At 39.8% G+C, this 13567-nt stretch overlaps 2 protein-coding genes and 1 long non-coding RNA gene across 4 annotated transcripts; 2 read left to right on the plus strand and 1 right to left on the minus strand.

Moving 5' to 3' along the window:
- The first annotated feature begins 5357 nt into the window (after positions 1 to 5357).
- Positions 5358 to 6575, plus strand: LOC141045471 (uncharacterized). 2 transcript variants are annotated; one of them, XR_016502890.1, is made up of 4 exons: positions 5358 to 5604; positions 5856 to 5928; positions 6070 to 6102; positions 6283 to 6575. It is a non-coding gene; the product is annotated as an uncharacterized LOC141045471 (long non-coding RNA). The 2 variants fall into 2 exon arrangements; XR_016502891.1 differs by having other exon boundaries at positions 5365 to 5770.
- A 672-nt stretch (positions 6576 to 7247) lies between these two features.
- On the plus strand, positions 7248 to 8568 carry LOC112282979 (tubulin-folding cofactor A). The gene is made up of 3 exons (XM_024521238.3): positions 7248 to 7529; positions 7783 to 7869; positions 8199 to 8568. Exons 1-3 carry the CDS (start codon positions 7335 to 7337, stop codon positions 8301 to 8303), a joined length of 387 nt encoding a protein of 128 aa, XP_024377006.1. The 5' UTR covers positions 7248 to 7334; the 3' UTR covers positions 8304 to 8568.
- On the minus strand, positions 8365 to 11574 carry LOC112282978 (probably inactive leucine-rich repeat receptor-like protein kinase At3g28040). Its single transcript, XM_024521237.3, has 5 exons — positions 11199 to 11574; positions 10486 to 11080; positions 9078 to 10401; positions 8745 to 8967; positions 8365 to 8590 (listed from the first exon to the last, which is right to left on the minus strand). The coding sequence occupies exons 1-4, from the start codon at positions 11572 to 11574 to the stop codon at positions 8872 to 8874; spliced, it is 2391 nt and encodes a 796-aa protein (XP_024377005.1). The 3' UTR covers positions 8365 to 8590; positions 8745 to 8871.
- Positions 11575 to 13567: the final 1993 nt, after the last annotated feature.

The raw sequence follows: 13567 nt of genomic DNA on the forward strand, positions 1-13567 counted from the left end.
GTTTATATGTAGTTTTTTAATACAATTATCTACCTTTTCTAAAAGGTTTGAGCCAAAAATTCTTCAAGAAACTCAAGATATGGCTCAAACCATTACTATGAATAAAATCACTTACTTACTACCTTTGATTTGGATGCAATGACTTCAATCCTCTATAACTTCTTTATTCAAACTCCAAATTCATCAAATAGTACATAAAAAGTGTAGTTGAAGAAGTATTCTCTCCAATCCTAGTTGCCGATCTTTTGTTTCTTTCTATAAACATATATTATGTCCCAAAGAGTGACAGTAGGTATGAAATTGACACCTTAACCTTGAGCGCCAATAACTCCTTCATTAAAACTCCAAATCATATAAAATTTGCACCTAATCTGTATCTAAAAACCTAAATTTGATGATCCTTACCTCCAAAGCTCGAATGGTTTTGAAAGAGAAATCCTTATCTCTAATAGGGCATCAAATAGCCTCCTTGAAGGCCATTGGGCATGGCCCTCGATCAATAGGAATGAAGATTTCCATTCTTTGCCTTCATCTAACTATGCCTTCCTTTCATCCCTCCTAATAAGCCTCCTATTAATTAAAATTTTCATCTTTAGGCTCTAAAGTCCTCTCAAGGCTTCATATTAAATATTTAGGTCCTATAATTTTTTTAAATACTATAATCAAAATAGATAAAATTCAAAATAAAGTTTTTTATATCCACTCTCTTTAAATTAATCTATTAATTATCCTAACATGTACCAAGTCTTATGAACATATTATATGTCTTAACAAATTTTTACATACTATAAGGTTTTATAGTACGACAATGAGGTATAATTACTTTGTCGCAATATCAAGACTACTCATTCTTGTTATAAGTTGGACTATCGTACGCTGAAACTTTTTTTTATTTGTAAAATAATCAATCATATTGCTTATCAATTACATCTATTGGAGTCTATAAAGATCAACCATATATTTCACATATCCCTTTTTGAGCAGTATAAGATAGTGAATATTTTGAAAAGAAGATAAATGCCACCTCTTCTTATAAAAGTAGATAAATAATCAAGATTTTAAGATGGAAGAAGTCTTAGACTCAAGGTGCCACCAAAATAGGTTAGAATATCTTATTTATTGGTATGGATATGATATTAGTAAATGTACATAGGAGCCATCAAAGAATCTTGTAAATGCAACAAAGAAAATTGAAGCTTTTTATCAACAAAATCCATCAAAACCAAAATAAAGAATAACTAATCTTTGCTATAAAAGAAAGAAGAAAAGAAGAAGATAACATTCTACTTTCTATCTTTCTTTGTAGCTTATGTATATTTGTGATACTAAGGAGATAGAGAATCAACAACTAGTAGATTCAACTCAAGAGCTTTCATTTTTAGACTTACCAGATGAGACATTGGGATTGTCACAACCTTCAAGACAATGAAATCAAGATGAAGATCCTCAAAAATGACATGTCCTTCTTCGATTAAATGGCGAGATACAATGTATTTGATATCACGACCTTAGAAGAAACTCTTATTATTTGGTGATTTTATTAGAGATAGAAATAATTCTTGATGGTATTCTAAATATTTAATTTGAAAGAAGTTACAAAGGCCTCAACAACAACCAAATAACAAGGCCATCTTCTTGCTCTTGTATGGGACACTATCGATGGCTGAAAGTACCTATGAATCAACTTCAAAGAGAGCAAAGATTGGAGTTTGTGGCAAATATAATTTATCACTGTTGTATAATAATCGCTTAAAGTATGTAAAAATTAGTTAAGACTTATAATATGTTTATAAGTCTTAGTACATGTTAGGATGGTTAATAGATTAATTTAAAGAGAGTGGATATAAAAAACTTTATTTTGAATTTTATCTATTTTGATTATAGCATTTAAAAAAATTATATGACCTAAATATTTAATATGAAGCCTTGAGAGGAGATTAGAGCATAAAGATAAAAATCTTAATTAATAGGAGGCTTATTGGGAGGGATGAAAGGAAGGCATACTTAGATGAAGATAAGGAATGGAAATCTTCATTCTTATTGATCAAAGGCCATGTCCAATGGGCTTCAAGGATGATATCTGATGCCCTATTAGAGATAAGGATTTTTCTTTCGAAGTCATTCGAGCTTTGGAGGCAAGGATCATCAAATTTAGATTTTAGGATACGGATTGGATACAAATTTTGTGTGATTTGGAGTTTTAATGAAGGAATTATTGGCGCTTAAAGTTAAGGTGTCAATTTCATACCTACTGTCACTCTTTGGGGCATGTAAAATAGGTAAATAAATTTTGTGATAAGTTACCGGTTGGTTATTAACAACCTTAAAAATTAGACTTATGGTTAGGCAGTATAATTGGTAACAGTAGGATGTTAGTAGAACAAATGATTAAGAATTCAAAGGGTCATAACCTTTGAAATTTGCTGGCTGATGGATCATCTTTTTGGTAGGATAAATAGATTGAGGAAAGAGAGATCAAAGCCGTCCAGGTTTTAGGGTAAGCTTGAGACTGTGAGAGACTGTGAGAGTCATAAGCCGGGGTAAGCTTGGTGCTACCTCTTTGTTTTTTTAGCTTTTATTATTTGCTTATGAAGAATTGTGATTGACAGAAGTATTATTGAATTGATAGTCGTAGAATGGATTATGTATTGAATCAAGACGGAAGTAGTAAGCCTTGGTGTTTTGTAGTTTGATAATTGATTTCAGATAGCCAGAGTACAATCAATTGTGACACTAATAGACCCAATTCATATAACTAGTCTTTCTCCATGTTCGAACCTACCTCTATTAGTTCAATTGCTTTGGTATACTAAAGCTTGAACACAACGAGAACAACAGGGCATAACATACATTTATAGAGAGCAACAAAAGATCGGCAACTAGGATTGGAGAGAATACTTCCTCAACTAAACTTTTTATATATTATTTGATGAATTTAGATTTTGAATGAAGAAGTTATAAAGGATTGAAGTCAATGCATCCAAATCAAATCCTAAGTAAAATTTGAATAGTTAAATGTTAGTATTATCATTTTTTGGTTGTTTTCATTAGGTGATTGTTACTTATAAGCATAAAAGATAGAGCTCGTCTTCAAAGTTTCATCGGTCACCCTCTTTGTAATTTTTCTAGTTGAAGGCCTTTCTCTAGTTGTAGGGAGATTTAATCACTCCCTTCACCTCTTGTATCATTTCTTTTATCCTTGTAAACTTTTAGTTGATGTCTTTTTTCTAGTGGTAGGGAGATTTAATCACTTTCTTCACCCCTCGTATTCTTTTTATTCACACAAAGTAGTATACAAGAAACTTAACAAGAATCTCAAGAGAATTCTTCATCAAAAAAAGAAAAAAATACAAGTAGAAAAATTAGCTATAAAGAATTAAAAAAAAAAAAAAAAAAAAAAAAAAAAAAAAAAAAATGTAATTGTTGTTTTACTTACTCTAAACTATCTAATTGGAATAAACCTACATAAAAAGATTCGAACATGAAGAAAGACTATCCGCATGAATTTTCACATTAAGATCACACAATTAATTGTCTCTTAATCAACAAAAATATCTAAAAAAGCTATAATGCCTTTCACATTCTATTAAATAAAATATTACAATTGATAATTCTATCTTATGTATAGACTGTCTCTTCTCATCTCCAAACTTATGATAATAATAAGTAATATTGTACTATCTTAAAAGGATGTATAAAATTCTATAATCCAATCATTGAATTTTTTCTAAATTAATTGTCATTCTCAATAATCTGCTTCACTTAATTCCAGACTCAACAGACTTCTTCTTATGGCATACTCTCAACTTTCAAAAATCAATATATTATAATTCTCCCACTCATATCCATACTTCACAAATATCTTCCATTATCAACTTTGTAATTTTTCACTTATAATTTAGTATACAATAAATTTAATTTTTTATTTGACATCATATAAATCAAATTTTTTTTTCATTACAAAATTTTACTTCAAATTATTCAAATTCTATCTATTACCTTTTTTCTATAAAGAAAATAAAAAAAAAAAGTAGCACCAAGCTAATCCCAACTTATGACTAATACAGTTTGGCCTTTCCCACTTTTTTTTCATCTAATTTATACTTATTTCAAAATAGAGATTCCAACCAATAATTCTTATTTAATTACTTTTTTTAACTAAATCATCCATCCTACCTCCTAAATTGACTATCTTATGGATGATTAATCAATTTTATCAATATCTAACCAATGTCCTATAACAACCAATTTCTATCCATTCTACATAGCCTTGCTTCTAACTGTATAGCATCCTCACAAACACAATATTAATAAAAAAAAAACTTCTTCAACAAAATCCTTACAATTTTTTTATCCTCTGGCTTGCTAGATTGATCAATCTTAACATTTTTTATAGATAGTTCTATAGTTTCTGGTTCTAATGATAAGTCCTCATCCTCCTCTAATTCTTCCATTGGCTCTTTTCTCAATTGGGCTGATAAGTCTTCATTATACGCTCCCTATTCACAAACTTGAGCCTCCAATTGCAGAATCCTAACATCTTTTGCTTTCAAATAATGCTGCTATTGCCTCACCTTCTCCTTTAATTCATCAATTATTAAAACTCATGGGATAGACATTTGTGACCCACTAATATTCGCTAAATCACCCTCTAATTTTGTCACTACAACTTTCAAGGTTTCAATTTTTACCCATATTTTTTTTGTTTCAATTCTATATGCATCACCCAATGTCCACTTTTCTTGTTCTAGTAATGCTATCTTTTCTCGTTCCATTTTTAACTGACACTTTGTCTTTTTTTATTCCAAAATTGATATACTCCAAATCTAAAATAGATCTTACTTTTGCCTTCTATGACACATTGAATGCATTTTTTTTCTTTTTTCCAAGCTTCCTATTTCTCTCCAAATTTATGCTCCAATAGCAACTTGGATTTAGGATTTTTTTGAATAATTTGATCATGTTACTTAATTCGATGATCTTATTCTAATATCTCTTTCTTGCTTGCTTCCAATTATTGCCTTAAATTTCTCTCTCCATCCAATTTACTCACCATGAGTTATAATTGAGAAATCTGAGTCAATATAAATTCTTTGAAATTCACTCCTTCTAATATTCTATCTTAACGAAATGCTAACTAATTAATATCCATCAAAATGGAAACTTCAGTCTCCACCTTCATTGCCAAATAAATTGTAACCTGCCTTAGTAGAATCTCTAGTATAGCCTCCCATTCCAACAAGTTACTTGATTCTTCAATTTCATGTACCATGACCCTTACACTAGCTGTCAATGTCGTTAAATTTCAAACACATTATTGAGGTACTGAAGAAAGTATATTGGTGCCAATATTCAACAGACTGGTCTCGGGTCCTTGGAAATGTACACAGTTTAGAGCTGTTTGCGGTCGTTCTTATTGCATATTGCAAAATTTGTAAGGATTGAATTCGGCGTACTCGTTACTCAAAACTGATCGTATTTGGCAGATGCGGTTAAAACTGACCGTATTTGGCAGATGCGGCTGTTGGCATATATATTGAACTTCGTTCAAGGAATAGAGCGTTGTTGGAGATATGGCAACATTGTAGAGAGCAGAAAATTGTTGTAATATGCAAAAATCAGAAAGGAATGCATGATGAAAGCTTCAGAGAGTGAGAGAGAAAGAGAATTTCCCCTTTTCTATACTCACTCAAAATCATGGCAATACCTGTGTCATAAATTCAGATAGCATGGATTTTCCAACATTTGAACCTACTTCAACTTCTCAATGGTAGGGTGTTTTAAGCTTAAATCTCAAACATATTACATCCTGCATAACTTGTGTGATGATTGAGTTTTGATATTGTTCTGAACAGGCATGAGCTGCGAGGGAAAGCAGACGGTGCTGGGCTCCCAACCTACACCATTGCAGATGCAGACCGGACTCAGGTTTCCTCTTATTTTTGAAAGAGTCAATATTTGCCAGGATTCGAATTGTCAAGTAACTGACCATTAGCTCTTTGATACATCGTTTTTTTAATCACAATATCGGCTGCTGAGTTCTTCAAATTGCCCTGGTTGTCTGAGCAGGTGGATCGAAGACATTTCTTGTGATTGGACCAGGTAGAATCAGTTGTCTCTTTATGTCAAATCTTAAGGAATTTTTTTTTGGGTTTGAGGAATCTCTTGTCCGTATCTTATCTACCTTCGTTAACCCAGTAATATCTATACTACGTGTGAGTAATCTTGACGGAAGCTTTTCAGATCAATATTTTCAGTGGTTTCTGCATGGTTTTGTTGCAGGATTGAAGACCTCTGTGGACGCAATTACAAGGCATCTCCGAATGTATAGCCGATTTGATTTCTTATGCGCTTTGCATTTTGAGTTTGACAGTTCAATTAGTAACCTAGCTCCTCTAGGAGAAAGGGTAACGGGAGACTTGTCATCCAGCCACTCAACACTCTGATTATCACTGGTTCCTGTAGAGAGTAGTAATCTGTTCAACACAGCTTCTGGACGAATGTAAAGTAAATTTCAGTGAATATCACAGTTTGTGAGCCTTCTAGCACACTCTCAGATATTCGAATTTTTAAAATGTCTTTGGATCCTTGCTTGAATATTTGGATTGCATGCTTTGGCATATTCACTCAGTGGAGTCGGAGTTAGGTGGTGATTAGATAGTAATAAGCTGGATAAAGTTATATCATACTTTTTATTCATAAATAACAATAGTAAACTGGTATACACCTCTTATTGGATGTTTCTTTCAACTCCAAAAGGTCTTACTAAAACTTGAGTTCTTTATCGTTTGAGGTTCGGTTCTCGTCTCATAACCATGGCTCTCGTAAAGTAAATATGGACCCTTGATACTCTTCGAGTATCTTCATTCATAATTCTCTGTGTAGAATTGGTTCTACATGGAGTCTGGTTACAACTTTTTGGATCGAATTTAAGTGCATTATTTTGATCCGCGTATGAGATTCCGATCGCATTTAGTGTCGAAAGCTACAAAATATGTGCTATTTTTAGCAGTTTGGAGTATCTAGTGGGCAAGTTGCTATCCAGTTCTGAGAGCCAACCCATGGTGTCAACTAAAACTCTTTATCAGGAAACACTCTCTTCGTTCTGTTTTGCTTAAGAGTAGGGACTCAAAACAGGTGAAACCATTTTCCCATGAGGCTCAACAAGAACACTCCATGTAGAACCAGTGACCAAATAGTAGGTAGTTACGCTGCCACGAGGGAAAATTGGTTAGAGATAACGGTAACAATCTGCCAAAACACACTCACTATGGAGCCATAAGCACAGATTGCATTTGCACAATGAATATCCTTGGGTCTCCTACTTGGATGCAATGCAGAAGACCAACCAGCGCAGATCGGGGTCAGGGGTAGACACGGCTGCTCTCAAGAGCCTCAAGGTGAAAACAGGTATCTGTAAGCGAGTAATGAAGGAGCTGCACTCTTACGAACAAGTGGTGGACAAGGAGTTTGCCAAGACACAGAATGTGAAAAACTCACAAGCCTGCTCTTTTGATATCAAGCGACAGGTAACGTTCATTTTCATGTTTATGATTCTTCATAATTCCCTGCGACAAACCAAGGTCTACTGGTCAACCATTCATTGGTTGGCAAAATGCTCAAACGAAGATGCTTATTTATTTTCAAAAAGGAAGATAGGGTTTGGCAGTCAATTTGAGGGATTGGAACTGTGGAAAACACTTGACGTCAACACAAACATCAGACCGATGGCAAGAGTTAGAGAACGAAGAGAATCTGATAAACCGTCTTGTGAATGTCCAGGAGCATGTGCTGCAAGAATCCTACATGATGGTACCCAACTGTCAGAAGCGCCTTGAAACGGCCCTTACAACCCTAGAGAAAGCAGTGGTCGGTGAACGTCCCTCCTCACCTTCTTCCTGTTATTCCTTTTCAAGCAAGTCTACTGCAAAACTTTCTTCAGAAATCCTCCCAGTACCTAACACCTAATACCACGCAATTTGAGGTTTTCCTCATTTGTAAGGCATATATAACAGGGGTAGGAGTTCACATGCATAGGTTTAATGACATTATGAAACAATTCGTGCTAATATTACTTTACTGGACCACGTTAATGAGCGCTAACCGCCAGTGACTCTGCTACCTTGTCATAAAAATGAGGATTCCTTTTCTTGGAAACATATGCTAAGGTGAGGAAATGAGAGGACCATTCATTGCAGAAAGAGTGTGGAGCAATGACGTCCTCCGAGGAGTGTAAGGAGCTTTTGGCGGCCACGCAACTCATTGCGCAAGTGAAACCCATCTTCGCTGATCTTACTAATTAGGGAGAAATTATTAATTGTCGTGGTTACCAGCGTGTAACTTAGCAGCCAAAAGATCCATGAGTTAGAGTACAAGAATTTATTTCAGTAAATGATTTGTGAACAATGGTGAATCAATTTTTGACACTGTTCCCAGAGTTGTGTTAAAATCCTACAAGCTTTAATATAAGCATTGTAAGTCATTCTGGAGTTGACGCGGCTATCGCTGCTCAAAACTACCAGCATCCCTATTTTTGTAAGAAGTTGAAGACTGATTCTATTGCCCAAACTCTCAAGCTTCTGTCTCCCACCTGCGACATCATAAATAACCTAGATGATAATCCGTCTCAAAAACAGTCAACTTCAATCAAAAGAAGTAAATGTCAATCGTACACTCAAGATTCTTTAAACTCTCAAAAATATTAGAAGTCAAAATAGAAAGCAATGGTTGCATGTCATTCATACCTCTGTTGCAGAAACTGATAGCTTCGAAGGCATCCAAGAGCCTGGCGCGAAAGACTGCCGAGCTATTTATGGGACTAGATGCGATCGAGGTGCACGGAAAGGGCAAACTTCGTTGGATTCACACTGGCTAAGGCGACGGGCTCCTCGACGTCCATGAACCAGATGGCTTTATTGATTCCAACACTTGCACTGCTTCTCCCATTGTTGGTCGATTCGAAGCCACCTGCATACAACCTCATCACCATGTCAGAAAACATGCAAAAATGACCAGTAACAGAGAGAACATGAAAAGTGCATACATATTGACGGTGATGAATTTGTGGAGCAACTCACTTGAGCGGTGCACACAAGTGCAAGTTTCAGAACTTGAACAACCTCGCTTTCAGGAAAGAGAGTCAGTTTAGGATCGAAGCAGTCGGGTCCATTTCCACTTTCCAGAGTCCGGATCACATACTCCGCCAGACCATTCGGGCCGTCATCAGAGTTGAGGTCGGGACGCCGCCCCGTCACGAGCTCAAGCAACACCATGCCATAACTGTACACGTCGCATTTAGGCGTCACGCTCGGTTTCGGGCCTCCAAGCTCCGGGGCGGCATACACATGGACGGCGTGGAAGTTCCTACTGGCAGCGTAAGTGTCAAGAACCGGCAGCAGTTTGATCAGCCCGAAGTCGCTTATCTTAGGTTCAAAGCTCTCGTCGAGGAGAACGTTCGTCGAGGAAATGTTCAGATGCAACACTTGCGACCGCAAATCATGGTGGAGATGCGAAAGCCCACGGGCTACGCCGATGGCGATCCTGAACCTCCGAGACCACATCAGAGAGGTCTGGGTTCCCGGTTGCGGATGCAAATGTGACGCTAGCGTCCCGTTAGCGATGTAATCGGTCAATATGAGCTGCATCGATGACGACCAGTAGTACCCTTGCAAGGTGACGAGGTTCGAGTGCCGTACGTCGCTGAGATTGTCCATCTCGGATTCGAACTCCTCTGCGTTGTTGATCCGGCCAAGAATTTCAAGCTTCTTGATTGCAATCGATAATCCGTCGTCGAATCTGGCTCGGTAGACGGTCCCCAAGGATCCTCGCCCAATCAGGCACTCTTTATTCAGAAGCGCCTTCGTTCCTGCCTCCCAATCCTCAAACCGCGTAGGCAGCGTCTTATTAAAGAGAACTAGCTTCCCCACAATAGGGTTAACGTCCGGTGATGGAGGCGTGCTCTCGTAAACGAGTATTTCAGTTTTTGGTACTTGGTTCTGCTTCCAAATTGCCCAAATGCTAAGTAGGGTTATTATTATCACACCCAGCGCAATGACACCCGCTGCAACAATGGCGATCAGCGCAGACACACTCAGCAATCGTCGGCTGTTGTGCATGCGCGGCGGTGACTCGGACCCGCAACGAACGCTCAGCGGCGGCCCACACAAGCCTTCGTTGCCGAGATAGGAAGAATTATCGAATCGAGCAAACGAATTTGCGATTGGAATTCTCCCCGAGAGACTATTATAGGAGACATTGAAACTGGTCAGATTTGCGAGGTTGCCGAGGCTCTCCGGAATGCTGCCATTCAAGGAATTGTTCTGCAAGAGCAAAACTCGCGTGCCCGCAATCTGGCCTAGCTCGGAGGGAATTCTCCCCGTCAGATTGTTCGCGGATAGGTTCCTGCATAGATCGTTCACACCTACCATGTCAAATCGTGACTTTACCGAATCGGAAGTGAAAAGCTCCCAGATTAGGAAGACTTACAGTATTTGTAATGAAGTGAGATTGACGAAAGTCGTGGGAATGGTCCCTTGCAATCTCATACTCGATAAGTCGAGCCTATCCAAAGCGGCAAGATTTCCAATTTCAGGCGGAATAGGGCCCTCAATAGGATTATTACTCAGATCAACGACATTCAGGCGCGTCAGGGCAGCGATCGCTCGGGGAATGCCGCCAGCGAACTGGTTGTGGCTGAAGTCCAAATAGGTGGCATTAGAGAGAAGCGCTAGTTGGGAGGGGATGGCGCCCGAGATCTCATTGCTGTGCAGATCGAGAAACTGTAAGAGCACAAGAGCTCCAACCTCAGGCGGTACGGCGCCCTGCAGACCATTATAGGCGACATTCACGCCCTCCAGCGTCGTGCAGCTCCAGAGCGTGCTGGGGATCGCCCCGAAAAATCGATTCTCCGCAAGGGAAATGTACCGGAGAGTCTCGCAGTTCCTGAAGAGAGCCGGCGGAATCTGGCCCGAAAGCGCATTCTTAGAGAGATCCAGCATCCGGAGACGCGACAAGTTCCCAAGCGATGCAGGGAGGGCACCGGACAACGCATTCTCGCTAACATTGAGCTTCCACAAGCTCCCTGCACAAATCCTTTCTCACTCTTAGCCATCCCCGAATCAAGTCCAGCATATGGAAACCAATAATAAACAAATCAATAAATCAATAAATCAATCACAAAAGAGTTCCGGAGACCCTACCAATTAGACCGAGCTCGGTGGGCAGCGGCCCCGAAAAGTTGTTCCGCGAAAGCACTAGGGTGCGCAGCTCCGTGAGATTGCGCAGAACGGGAGAAATTGATCCGGACAATTGAGTGCCCTGAAGCAAGAGACGTTGCACTTTGAGGTCTTCGTTGCACGTGACTCCATACCACAGACATGGGTATGGATCGGCGCCGTTCCAGGAATTCAGTATACCTGTGGGATCGTCCAAGCCGACTTTGAAAGCGAGCAGCGCTTCCCCGTCAGAACTAACAGCCGCTACTACCAAGACGTAAGCTGTCAAAATTGCAAGCAGAACGTAGCAAGGCAAGGGTCTACAAGGTGAAGGTGCGCCTGACTGGATTGATTCTGTCATCTTCGGGTCATGGCTCTTTGAGCTCTCAACTCCATACCGCCACAGAATTCCAGTTGCTACTAATCCCTCTACTTATCATTAGAGCACCATCGCAAAAAGATCAATTGCGCCAATGAGCAACTGGATGTAGTTTGGGTACGTTGTTCATTGTTAAGTTTAAGAAAAAATTGGTGTCAAGGTGACCTGATCCAGAAGGGAAGAAACCGTGCACGTGACACACGAGAGCGAGATTTAGCTAGGTGTAAACAGAAAATTTGAGTACCACGGTCCAGCAGATACGATGGAGACAGAAGAGTCACATTGCAGAGAACAGCATTGAAAGCGGGATGGCCAGATTATGAGGTCCGAGGTACCGAAAGAGAATTCTGCCGAACTGATGACCACCAGTACACGCCGGGGTCCACACTGTTGCGCGCTTAAAGGGCTTCTGAGGAATTCCAGAGCCAAGTTGTAGACACTCCTCCAGCAGCTACCCACCCTTGCTAAATCCATAGCCACGTCCTGGCAATTCTACAGCCCCGGGTGCGCATCATCACAGGGCGATTAAAACTAATCCGGTACAAATAGCTCAAAAGTTACCCTTCAAAAGTCACGAGCACGACGTCGACGTCCACGGGACTACATTGCCGTCACGCTGCCCCAATCCACCAGTAACCGTCACCTCCCCCTCACCACCATTCAACACCAACTCGTCCCACACACCCAAAGCTAACGCTGCGCACCAAACACACACTACCCAGCTGTGCTCGGATCATACCGCAACGCAATGCTTGAGGACTTCCAGCTCATTCACCTCCAGGCCTCTCGATGACTGATTGCAAAAACCAAACCAAACAAGCGCCACATGACCCGCGCGAAAGAGCCCAGCTTTTCACCCGAATGAAAAGAAAAAAAGCAACCGATCGAAGTTACAACTTTCCCACAGCCTTCAGACCGCTCGCCCACGAACAGCGCAAACGGACGGTAGAGGTGGAGCAATGACCCGGGCGTAGAACAGTTCGCAGGGGGGCAGCAATCTGCGGAGGTGGAGGACTCTGACGCTTCTTCAACGGGCAAGCAGGAGCGCGACGACGGAGCTTGGCTTGGCGGAGCCCTCTGCTCGGGAACTCGTTCCCAACCCAGAGAACTCAACGCTCAAATCTGACCCACCCAGGGGAACGTGCCTCCATGATTGAGAGTTCCCCAGAGTTTCTGATGTCGTCGTTAGGCTTTTTGCTTATAATTGTATTCTCTACTGTCCAGGGATTTGCCGAATTGGGGGCATGGCTGATCTTGTGGCTTGCCAGTTGGCAAGTGCCTCTGCGGTGTTGTAATAGAGCCAAAGCAGCCAGCTGCTCTGCCCAGTCAGTTGGAGCCAAGTCCGTCTGTTGAGCCACCACTAGCTTTCTGAGTCCATTTGATTCCCCAGTTCAATGCTTCACTGAAGAGCTATCTGAGCTCGAGTGTTGCCATGGAATCACACCATTCGGATCACTGTAGGAGAATGTGTGTGTTTTCTACCACGTTTACTGTGATTTCTGAAATACTGAAGAGGATGGTGATGATGATGTAAAAGAAGAAGAAGCAATGTAGTGCAAGATTTTTTACTGATGCCTTTCATGAGGCTGTGGTACACTACCATGAAAAAAACATGCTTAGATCTTAGACTAAATATATGATCTCTTCAATGGTTTTGCTACCTCTATTGTCAGCTCCTCAAACATATGGTTGCTGGACCATATATATACCTACTGGTGCTTGCCACATCTGAGCACTGGCCCACACTTAATGGCTTAGATTCTCATTGCACCAATCTAGAACTGTTTTTGCAACACAGGGAAAATGTTTTTTTTGTAAATAGCTGCTGCACTTCTCTCTGCATGCACTCAGGCACCTACTGTGCCCAAACACAATCTCACACTCTGTTTTCAAATAGAAACAAGTTAAATACTGTTTTTTTTCCAAAAATCATTGTCCATGTCTTCAAGTGTGTGTCTCTCAAACCATAGTTTTA

The sequence above is a fragment of the Physcomitrium patens genome, chromosome 5, assembly GCF_059467195.1.
Source record: "Physcomitrium patens ecotype Gransden chromosome 5, ASM5946719v1, whole genome shotgun sequence".
NCBI classification, from domain to species: domain Eukaryota; kingdom Viridiplantae; phylum Streptophyta; class Bryopsida; order Funariales; family Funariaceae; genus Physcomitrium; species Physcomitrium patens.

What these genes read in the sequence shown, in the direction of transcription:
- LOC112282979 (XM_024521238.3), top strand. Translation starts at nt 7,335, where the DNA reads ATGCAGAAGACCAACCAGCGCAGATCGGGGTCAGGGGTAGACACGGCT. An exon ending in CTTTTGATATCAAGCGACAG is followed by an intron (nt 7,530 to 7,782) that starts GTAACGTTCATT and finishes GTGAATGTCCAG; the next exon opens with GAGCATGTGCTGCAAGAATC. An exon ending in CAACCCTAGAGAAAGCAGTG is followed by an intron (nt 7,870 to 8,198) that starts GTCGGTGAACGT and finishes CATTCATTGCAG; the next exon opens with AAAGAGTGTGGAGCAATGAC.
- LOC112282978 (XM_024521237.3), bottom strand. Translation starts at nt 11,574, where the DNA reads ATGACAGAATCAATCCAGTCAGGCGCACCTTCACCTTGTAGACCCTTG. An exon ending in CTCACTTCATTACAAATACT is followed by an intron (nt 10,402 to 10,485) that starts GTAAGTCTTCCT and finishes CGATCTATGCAG; the next exon opens with GAACCTATCCGCGAACAATC. An exon ending in CACTTGTGTGCACCGCTCAA is followed by an intron (nt 8,968 to 9,077) that starts GTGAGTTGCTCC and finishes GGTTGTATGCAG; the next exon opens with GTGGCTTCGAATCGACCAAC.